Consider the following 11,818-nt stretch of genomic DNA (forward strand, 5'->3'; position numbering starts at 1 on the left):
AGTTGAGAGCTAATTTTGCAAAAGTAAATACTATATTTGGTTCCTAAATCCTAATCACTTAAAAATTAGGCAATTCATCTCTTATTAATAAAAAGGGATAAATTATTTTTTTCTGTTCGATTAATTAGTCTTTTATAAGTTTATTTTTTGAAATGATAGATGATAATTACAAATGTATAATGTTAAAATTGTGAGTTAATTTATCTATGTTTTATGTAAAGAATCTTATGTAAAGAATCATTCAAATCAAGACTCAACTCAATTCGAAATTTGATTTGGACTCGAGACATATTTTATTAAATTTAATTTTATTATTTTTCTCTGGTATTATTTTTGGATTGAATTCAGGTTATGCTTAAAATGATCTAATTTGATTCGAATTTGTTTATAATTAAAATAAATATTTTAGAATGAAATTAGTAATAAAATACTATATTTTTATACTTGAATTAATAGTTTTTATATTATAGAGTATTTTTTATTTTAAAATAATTTATTTCACTATAAATATAATATAATGTTTACTAACTTTAATTTTTAAAAATAAAATTTTATGAATTTATTATTTAAAATAATTTAGTTCGCCAAAAAATTTAAGTTAGAGTGATGAAATTTTTTTTATGAATTTTTGTGTATCCATAAAATTAGCAGACATATTTACCAAGTCTTTTATCTCTTCAATTCTTTTACTTTAATCTTTTTAAGTTTAGTGTTCTTGACCTTTTCATTCTTCAGCTTACCAGAGTATATTAAACCATCTTTTTCTCTTACCGACACAACACTAAACAAAATTACATCACTCTAATACAAAAATAAATTCAACCCAACAAATAGAATAAATTTCTTTGTCACACACTTTTTTTTCATTTTGTTACATTCACAACTTATTCACATTTTTTCTAAAACCAAAGTTAATTATGCTAACTTATTTTTGACAGTTAATGAAATTAGTTAGAAGATTTTATTATTTTAGCTATTTTGTATTTCCAGTCAATTTTGTATAAACAAATAGCATTGTTCTTTATATAATGTATAAAAAAATATACACAATTCAATAATTCTTTGTTTTTATCTTTTTGTCTATCTCAAGTTTTAGTATTATTTAACCTGATTTATTTAAACATCGTCGCATCAGATAAAAAGTTATGGTTACGAAAATTGAATTGGATCGATCGATTCGACCAGCTTAATAATCAATTTTTTAGTCGGTTTGATTTACCTAAAAAATCACCTTTTAAAAAATCAATAAAAATCAATTGAACCGACAGTCAATTAGTTAAACTGTATAAATCAGTCCCTTTTTTAGGATTATCTGGTTGAACTGGCAATTAATCGGTGAACTGCATAAACCGATCCAATTTTTGAGGGTTATATGGTTCAGGATTAAATCCCCTAAACTACGTCATTTTAATTTTAAAAAAACCAAAACAGTTTCTCTTGACCGTAAACGAATCTCCCACTATTAGAGGTGAGCACGGATAGCGAATATCCGATTATCCAGCCGAACCAGAACCAAAACAATTAAATTGATTCTGAAATTAACGGGTAATCGGTCCAACCAGAACCAAATTGATAGTTTTGTTAGTGATTGTTTCAGATATCGGTTTTGAGAGTGCGGAACCCGAACCAACCCACAAACCTGATCATATTAATTAAATAATATATATATATATATATAGTTTTTTTATTAGACAATGATTATTCATTATTAATATGTTTGAATTTTAATGAGTTTAGTTTTTAATGTATTTGGTGTTTAACATGTTTGGATTATTTCTATTGATGTTACATGTTTATTGTACTTGTTGAATTTTTAAGATAAAAATTTGTTTTTTTTATGAATTTCAAAGTCATCGAATACCCAATTATCCGAACCGAACCAATTCGTTCTTAATCGATTTGATTTAGTTCGGGTATATATACAAAAAAATACAAAATCCGAACCAAACCAAACCAATTACATTGATCGATTCGATTTTAATTTTACCATAAACCTGAATCAAACCGACCCGTGCTCACCCGTACCCACTATCCAAACTTGTCACCCTCCTCAGCCAGCCACCACCAGCTGCCACTCACCCTCTTCTCCTCGCCGTGGAATCTCTGGTCGGACACATCGCCGTCGCTCATCTTGTCGGCTGGCCTCTTCGGTCTCCGGCCTCTTCTCACGTTGCCGTTGCTCACCTCTACGGTAAGCACTCCTCGGCTCCTCCCTCACTAGCCACTGCTTGCTTGCATCAGTGCTTCTTGAGTTTTATTTTTAAAAATTTTATTGATTTATTCTTCAATCTTCAATGCTTCTTCAGTGCTCCTTCTCTCGGTCACCTCACTCGCGTCCCTCTCCTTGCTACTGCACGGTTCGTCTACTTCGTCTCTGTTGAAAGCGCTGCGAGCGGCAACAGAGCTACTAACTAAACTACTGAAGAAATTGGTAAGATCAATTTGTTATGGTGTTGAGGAAAGAGGGATGCACAAGTTCAGAAATTTCAAGAGGAGCTTTTCATTCCTGAAAAGTCAGAGTCTTACTCAGTCTCGATTCAATGAACGTTGCTATGGTAACAAACTCGAAGAGGCCATCGATGTTTTGTGTCAACAAAACCGTCTCAACGAAGCCATTGAGTTGCTCCACCAAATTCATCGACCCTCCCCTCGCATTTACTCCACCCTCATTGCCGCTTGCGTTCGCCATCGAGCTCTCCAAGAGGGTAAAATGGTCCATGCTCACACCAAAGCTTCCGAGTTTGTTCCTGGGATCTCCATCTCAAATCGTTTGCTTGATTTGTATTCCAAATGTGGCAGCCTCGGTGACGCCCAGAAGCTGTTTGATGAAATGATTCACAGGGATTTGTGCTCTTGGAACACCATGATTGCTGGGTATGCCAAAATTGGACGCCTTCAACAAGCTAGAAAACTGTTTGATGAAATGCCCCAAAGAGATAACTTCTCCTGGAATGCTGTAATATCTGGTTATGTCAGGCATGGTTGTCCTTGGGAAGCTCTGGAGTTGTTTAGAAGCATGCAGAATCACGAGAGTTCGAATTCGAATAAGTTCACCTTGTCCAGTGCTCTGGCTGCTTCAGCTGCGATTCTGTGTTTGCGTCTTGGGAAGGAGATTCATGGCTACTTGACACGAACTGGTTTGGACTCGGACGAGGTAGTTTGGAGTGCACTTTTGGATTTGTATGGCAAATGTGGGAGCTTGAATGAAGCTAGGGGTATCTTTTATAAGATGGCAAACAAAGATGTAGTTTCATGGACTACCATGATTCATAGATGTTTTGAAGATGGAAGAAAGGAAGAGGGATTTTCCTTATTCAGAGAGTTGATGGGGTCAGGCATTAGGCCAAATGAGTATACATTTGCTGGAGTTTTAAATGCATGTGCTGGCCATGCTGTTGAACACTTAGGAAAGGAGGTTCACAGTTACATGGTCCGAATAGGGTGTGACCCGTGTTCGTATGCCGTGAGTGCACTTGTTCATTTGTACTCAAAGTGTGGGAATATTGAAAATGCCAGAAGGGTGTTCAACCAAATGCCTCGGCCAGGTTTGGTATCATGGACTTCTCTTATTGCTGGTTATGCTCAGAATGGTCAACCAGACGAAGCTCTTCGGTTATTTGAATTATTGCTTCGATCAGGTACTAAGCCCGATCAAGTTGTCTTAGTTGGGGTTCTTTCTGCTTGTACTGATGCTGGGTTAGTGGACAAGGGTTTAGAATATTTCCATTCAATAAAGGAGAAGCATGGGTTGATGCATACTGCAGATCATTATGCATGTGTTATTGATTTATTGGCACGATCTGGATGGTTTAAAGAGGCAGAGGATATCATTGATAAAATGCCAATAAAACCTGATAAGTTCCTTTGGGCAGCCTTACTTGGAGGATGTAGAATACATGGAAACCTTGAATTGGCTGAAAGGGCAGCAAATGCATTATTCGAGATAGCGCCAGAGGACCCAGCTACGTACATCACTTTAGCTAATATTTACGCTAATGCCGGTCTGTGGACTGAGGAAGCCAAGGTTAGAAAGGCTGTGGAAAGTAGGGGAATAGTGAAGAAGCCGGGTAAGAGCTGGACAGAGATCAAGAGACAGGTGCATGTCTTCCTGGTAGGAGATACATCCCACTCCAAAATATGTGATATTCATGCATTCCTAGGAGAAATCTCAAAGAAAATGAAGGAGAAAGGCTATATTCCGGACACAAACTTTGTGCTACGTGATGTGGAGGAGGAGCAGAAAGAGCAAAACCTTGTTTACCACAGTGAGAAGCTTGCCGTTGCCTTTGGAATCATTTCAACCCCTCCAGGAACTCCTATCAAGGTTTATAAAAATTTAAGAACTTGCGTAGATTGTCACACCGCCATGAAATATATATCAAAGATTGTTCAAAGAAAAATAATAGTGAGAGATTCAAATAGATTTCATTATTTTGAGGATGGAAGCTGCTCATGCCAAGACTATTGGTAACGTAGTGCCAAGCATGAGTGTAATGACATCTTCAATATATGATTTTGCCAGAAAACAGCCTTGGGGGATTGCATTGACAATCATCTTTTCCTCTATCCCTATCATTTAAGAGGGTACCTCTATCAAGCAAAATTTTCGGATGCCACATTGCAACGAGGCATGAAATGTTCAATAAATGATGGAATTATGCTGTACAGGATCACCTATTGATAAAGAGAGGGATCTCAGGAGAGTATATGTCTCAGGAGTATTATTCATTTATGAATTATGTATATACAGCAAGGCAGGGTTATTTGTGGGTTCTGTATTTAACTCCATGTAAAAGTGGTAACTTATTAGCATTTCAATTTATCTGTTGCAATGTTCTTCTGGAAGATGTCCCTGTTGCGAGTTAAAGTCAGTTTTTCTTGGCCTTCTGCATCTGCCCCTCAAAGGGTAATTAAGGTGGAAAATGGTTCAAGCTCTTGCATCAAAAAGTGTCAAGGTGATAAATGGTGATTTCTAACAAGAATTGAATATGGAGATGAGGCCCAAGTAATGTTAGCTGCAAGAATCATCTGGAAACTTCAGGACATGTTAAAAAACAAAATGAAGTTATATTCTTCAACCTTTTATCTGATTTCCGAAGTCAGATAAATTCTTCAATAAAATCATAAGTTTCTAATCTTTGAAATCATATTATTGTTTGTTCCTTTCTCTCTTCTTTCACAAAAAATATGTGAACTGCATTTCACTGCAGTGCCTCCTCAGAGTCACTTTTACTGTATAGGAATTAATTTCTACAAATATAATTTTATTTGTTAGATACTGTATTGTACCTTTTATGTGATGTATGAGAAGAAGAGCAAGAAGAAGAAGAACATTTTATCTTATAGATATTCTCCTTACTAAGTACTTACTGCAATTATAAAGAAAGGTATCATTTTTATAAAATATTTGTTAGCTGAATCATTTCTTTCTTATTTTTCTCTTATGGGTTTAGGTAGCTGAATATTTTGGTACGTGGGTATATATGGAATTATGGATAAAGATGAGCAGCCACTTTGTCTCGTATTCCAATTATCCAATACAAGATTTGCATGAAATGAAACGTAGGTGGCTGCCTCTTAAAGGAATGAATACATTTATGCATCAGCAACTTACTGTTTCAGGATCTCAGGACATGTTTGAGAGAGTTTCCTACCTATCACGTAAGCATAATAATCTCCATATTCCTGTATTCTTTAGTTTCTCTTTTCAGAAAGTGTTCTGAGAAAACGATTCAATGTGATACACGACCTAGCTTGCTTCATTTATCTTTTTGAAGACATGACACATTAAGATATAATACTTATGTCTTATTTTTTATGTTTTTGTTTCAATGTAATCAAACATATTTATGTTCTATGGTATCTATGGATGCTAACTCAATGCAACCTTAAACGTGGTTGCTATATTTATTATCACTTAATTGGAAGATAAAACAAAAAAGAGTTAGTTTGATAATAGAACAAAGATTATATTAAAATCTAAGAATAATATAAGTGTTTGCAGATTAAATGATACATGATGATAGTTATAATCATGTGTTCAAAGTATATATATTGGTGAATTAATATTAATTAATTTGACAACAAACAACACTCTAATTTTGGTAATTAAAAATGACTTTTGTACCTAACATATATTGGTGAATTATATTAGGTGTATAAATTCTTATCCTCTTGGATGGGGAAGTATCTTGCCAATCTCTTTGGAGAAAAAGAGAAAAAGCAAAAAGGAAAGAACATAGCTGTTATAAAACTCTTTGTTACACCAAAGAAAGACTTAAAGTACTGATTTTTCTATCTATATATATTCCCTCTTACCATAAAAAACCAAAAGAAAAAGAAACAAAGATGATGAACAAAGGCCAACAAAGCATGGCATCTTCTTCTAAAACTACCTTACCACTACTAATAACCATTTTGGTTTTGGGTTTTCTCTCCATAGTTGCATTTGGTGATAACAATTATGGTCCAACAAATCCTCTATTATACTGCAGTGATGACTTTGCTGATCAACTTCAAGCAAGGAAATTCAATGTATCAGGCTGCAAGAAATTGCGCACTCTAGACGCCGAGTTTGCCTGGAACTACAGCAATTTGACCACCACCAACAACAGCACCAACACCACCACCGTCAATGGTACACTCATTGAGATCTTTTTCAGGGCAAAGCTCAGAAACTATGAAGGGTGGGTAATTATTATTATATGATGCATGAATACTTCTAGTCTGATATGCATATCAGTGTTTAATTCCAATGTACCAAGTCATTAACATACAGTTGTTTTATATTATTATCTTATGAATGCAATCAAATTTATTCATTTTTATCATTAAAATAAGTAGTTCATTAGTTATAACTTTTTTTTTGTTCATTGATGATTAAAAGTTTAAACCTTATTCATTGCATTTTTTAATTATAACATAACTATTTATATATGTTGGAGTCTATGGTGGCTATCATTATATATGCTCACAAGTTAATCAGGCTTATGAAAAGATAGGTCGGGTCAAAACTTAGATTGTGTCTGGTCTATTTCATCCCTAATGTTAAATTTCATTTTCTATAAAGAAAAATGTTAATGTTGGCTCAAATATAATGCAAATGATATAAGAAAAATTTACTCACCTAACATTTGTCTTTAATCTTTTTTTCTTATTTATTATAAGAACATATCGGATTCAAAACTTGTATTTATGCAAATAGGTGGGTAGCATGGGGTGTGAACCCAGGAAAGAAGCCACAGATGGTGGGAACCAAAGCCATCATAGCCATCAAACACAACAAGGGGACGACGGATGTGCACACGTATGACGTAACCAAAGAGACAAGAAAGGGTTGCAGGCTTTGGCCGACGTCTGCATCAGAGTTTGGGCTAAATGTGTTGGATATGCAAGCATGGAGCAATAGCACTAAGCAATGCACTACTCTGTATGCAAAGTTGATCCTTCCTTTTCCAGAGTATAACATAACTAGGCTGAACCATGTGTGGCAAGTTGGAGATAATGTTAATGGTGACCAACCATTGCAGCACAGAGTCACCCTTCAGAATGTGGATAGCACTGAGACAATTAACATCACTTCTCCCGATGGCCAAAGCTACGGTCAGAACCGGAGTTTCCTTAGATCAGTAAGTTTCTTATCACCTTTATATTCCGAGGTGGCTACTGATGTCTTCATGTGAAAATCATAACCAAGATGTTGCATTGTATTATGTTAGATAATTTAGTTAGACATATCAAATCATCTAATGGTTCTCATCTGTTATCTTTACATAAAGACATCTCCGTATATGTTCAAATAATACAACTGATATAACGTTTAATATGATTTGATTTATAACTAATTTTTTTCCCTTCTAAATTTACATACATATCTTTGCATGATGGATTCTTCAAATTTATATGTTGCTTTTTTTCCTTCTTAAGACGTACAAGTGTATTCATACCATGAACCTTACTTTTTTATTTCATATACCTCATTATTTATATATTTATACCCAGTAAGCATGCATCATCAATAAACAATAGTAATGGGTATTATATATTGAGAATAAATTCTTTGCTTGTGTGCTTTGTAGAGACATACAATACATATATACATAAGTAATGTTTTTTGTGGTTGGAATTGAATGAATTAATCAGGTGCATGGAGTTCTAAACATCATAGGGTGGGGAACACTACTACCAATTGGAGTAATAATAGCTCGGTACTTTAGAGTGTTTCCATTTATTTGGGACAAAGTTTGGTTCAATATCCACGTTGGTTTCCAATTAACTGGTTTTCTAATTGGCACTGCTGGTTGGGCTATTGGTCTTAGTCTTGGAAGGTCTTCAGAGTATTACACCTTCCACACGCATCGAACCTTTGGCATTCTCATTTTCACATTTAGCACAATCCAAGTAATATTCTTCTTCTCTCTCTTTTTTGTCTATAGTTTGATTTCTACAATTTATATCTTAATAAAGCCATGCATGCACATATATAGTTGGATGTAAGATGAAGCTAATTTTTATGCAGATTTAACCAATAAAATTTCAGGATAATGATATATTATAGTAAATAGTTATGACATTAGTAGTTAACTATTTAGGGTGATTTGAGGCTTCGATTTACAGACAATAAAATGAAATATTAAGAAAAACGATTTAAATTGTTCTTATTGTCTCTATTTTATCTGCTTAGATATTGTTATTATACAAAAATATAGAGACATTTGATACAAAAACTAGTTTAATTATGATAAACTGAGTTAGACACACTGTGTGTTTGGAAAAGGAAAAATAACAAAAAAGATGAAAAATAAAAGAATAAAAAAGGTAAAAGGTGAAAGTGGTGTGTATGAAAATTCTAATTTGTAATTTTCTTTATATATATTTTTGCAGTATTCACTCTTCTTTTATAAAATAAATAAATAAATAATCTGGTCTGGCAAGCTGTTACATACTACCAAACCACCCCCTTCCCCGAATTTGGCAGTACGAGTTTGGCGGGCTTAAAATATCTGCCTTTTGACGGGCTTAACGGACCGGCCTGACAAATTTGGCTCATTTTTAGCCACATCTAGGCACACACTGACACACATACAGTTAGTCAGTTACCCTTTGTCTTTGTCTCAACCCTGTATTTTTGTATTGAAGCATGCATACTAATCTAGTGTAGTGAATTTTGTGCATTTTCAGATGTTGGCATTTCGGTTAAAGCCGAAGATTACTGATGATTATAGGAAATACTGGAATATGTACCATCATTTTCTTGGCTATGGACTACTTGCAATCATAGTCATAAACATATTCAAAGGGATTTCAATGTTGAAAGGAGGAGTTGGATGGAAATGGGCATACATTGGAATCATTGCGTTTTTAGGTGCCATTATACTCACTTTTGAGGTTGTCACATGGCTACGTTTCATGTTGAAGCTACCAGCAATCTCAATTCCACCAAAAGAAAACAAGACTAGTAATAATCCCACACAAAACAAACAATAGCCATGCATGTACACAAGAGGCTGCAAAAATCTTGCTTCAATAATGTGTTCTTTTTTTCTTTTTGCCCATTTTATAATTGAAATTAGAAGTTGATTTTTTTCTTATTATTTTTGGGTTTTGTGGAAAATAAGGAAGCATTGCTTTGATATTTGTCTAAGACAATAATATAATTTTTTTTAATGTTATATATCAATAAATTTTTGTATTGAATTTAATGGGAAATTAAGTAAAAAAAAAAAAAAAACTATACTAAACAAACTACTTAAATGATTTTGGAAATGTGCATTAAATTTAATAGATTGATTTATGTTGAACAATCCACCCATCCAAACTTTTGTATATCAGATTTTTTTTTTTATTGTGTAATACTTCTTTTGAGTAAAATCCTAGAAAAGGTAAATTGAAATGTAATATTGTAAAACATAACCTTTTAGTTTTGCTGTGTGTTTTTGTTAGATATAATACATGAATAGAAAATTTTGGCTGGTGAAACGCTAAACTAGAAAAAACAAATTAAATATTGAAAATTTGAAATTAATAATAATTTAGTTAATAAATTAGACTACCTCATTTTTCTTTTCTGTAAAGGACATCTATTATGTTTTGTTATGTTAGCATTTACTTTCATAACATTATAAAAGACTTTTAAATTTTATCCATAGTTGTCAAAATCGAACCGGTGATCAAATTGGTTAGATTATTAAGTCACTGAGTTATTGGTTCAACCGATGAATTACTAATTGAACCGGTTGATCCGGTCATATGTAAATAAAAAATAAAAAATAGTTAAAAATTTAAAATTAAAATTTAAAATACATGTTTTCACTAACATTTTAAGAATATCAAGCTATTTTAAAATAATATAGAACAGAAACAATAAATATTTTGTTATTTTTACTCTATCATAAATATTTTTATTTTATTTTTATATTAAAATAACTATTATTTTTAAATTTCAATAATTTATTAATTAGTTTATATCTATTATACTATTATATACTACAAGTATGAGATAATATTTAATTTGGTCCCTGAACTTACATACAAGCCTTAATTTAGTCCCTAAAGTTTCAATTACCTTTATTTAGTCCCTAAATTTTATTAACATAACTCATATTAGTTTTTTAAACAATTTTCAACGTATAAACGTTAACAGAACACAACACTGTCGTGAACAGTCGGATGTCACACTAAACCTAGTAAAATGATGTCGTTTTAGTTTTGGCACTTAAATAATAAAAAAACAATATCGTAAATGGTGTTTATTAAAATTTTATCTAACAAAACAAGTGATACGATGCCGTTTTTGAGCTATTTAAATGCCAAAACCAAAACTGCATCATTTTACAAGTTTTAACGTGACATTTGATAGTCTATAACAGCGCTCTGTTAACGTTTTTATACTAAAAATCGTCTCAGGGACTAATACGAGGCACTTTTATAAACTTTGGGGACTAAATAGAGACAATTGAAATTTAAGGGACTAAATTGAGACTCACGTGTAAATTCAGGGACCAAATAGAGTATTAACTCTACAAGTATTTATTGAAAAATAATATTAATAGATATTATATAATTATAAAAAGAAAAAATAAGTGAGTTTATAATTATTGTTAAATAAAAATAGAATTAATTTAAGAATAAGTAAGTTTATAACTAAAATTAAAATAAATTAAATAAAAATAAATTATTTAATTATATATATATATATATATATATATATATATATATATATATATAAATTAACAAATATCATAACAACCTAGTGGCTGTGAAGGATACTTCTGTTTATGAGGATAGGGGTTTGAATCTTGTCTAACAAATTTTCAATTTCAAGTAGTTCGGTCGAACCGATCTTTACAGAATTTGATCGGTTTGTAACAATTCACTCCGAATTGGATCGATATAGAGTTCGATTCATTGGGTTTTTTTTTATCAAATCAGTCGATTCGATCCGATTTTAATAACTATGATTGTATTTGACCAATAAAAGACTATTTTCTTTATAAAAACTAAAAAAAAGGATTTCATATGCTCATTTTTTATAATATGAAAACATTATTGGTGTTTTGGTTGGAAATGAATGTATTTGGTGTATTTGTAAATTGGTGGATATGTCAAAAGGGCAGGTTCAACACATGGGGAGCGTGCTGCCAACATGCGAGGGAGTGTGCTGACTCAACACATAAGGGGCGTGATGACATGTGTCTCAAACTGGTTGTTTGGAGATGCAACACGTGGGGCCGTGGTAACACGTGTCTGAATCTAATTGCTTGGAGATGCAATACGTGGGGGACGTGCTAAGTATTCTTCCTATATAAGGCAAAGTTCA

The 11,818-nt window shown here is 32.6% G+C and overlaps 2 protein-coding genes across 2 annotated transcripts; both read left to right on the forward strand.

Moving 5' to 3' along the window:
- Nucleotides 1-1,964: 1,964 nt before the first annotated feature.
- On the forward strand, nt 1,965-5,343 carry LOC112701930 (pentatricopeptide repeat-containing protein At4g37170-like). Its single transcript, XM_025752747.3, has 2 exons — nt 1,965-2,191; nt 2,307-5,343. Exon 2 carries the CDS (start codon nt 2,468-2,470, stop codon nt 4,469-4,471), a length of 2,004 nt encoding a protein of 667 aa, XP_025608532.1. The 5' UTR covers nt 1,965-2,191; nt 2,307-2,467; the 3' UTR covers nt 4,472-5,343.
- Nucleotides 5,344-6,186: 843 nt separating this feature from the next.
- Nucleotides 6,187-9,696, forward strand: LOC112701931 (cytochrome b561 and DOMON domain-containing protein At5g35735). Its single transcript, XM_025752749.3, has 4 exons — nt 6,187-6,686; nt 7,205-7,628; nt 8,143-8,400; nt 9,181-9,696. The coding sequence occupies exons 1-4, from the start codon at nt 6,349-6,351 to the stop codon at nt 9,484-9,486; spliced, it is 1,326 nt and encodes a 441-aa protein (XP_025608534.1). The 5' UTR covers nt 6,187-6,348; the 3' UTR covers nt 9,487-9,696.
- Nucleotides 9,697-11,818: the final 2,122 nt, after the last annotated feature.

The sequence above is a fragment of the Arachis hypogaea genome, chromosome 7, assembly GCF_003086295.3.
Source record: "Arachis hypogaea cultivar Tifrunner chromosome 7, arahy.Tifrunner.gnm2.J5K5, whole genome shotgun sequence".
In the NCBI taxonomy this organism is placed as follows: Eukaryota; Viridiplantae; Streptophyta; class Magnoliopsida; order Fabales; family Fabaceae; genus Arachis; species Arachis hypogaea.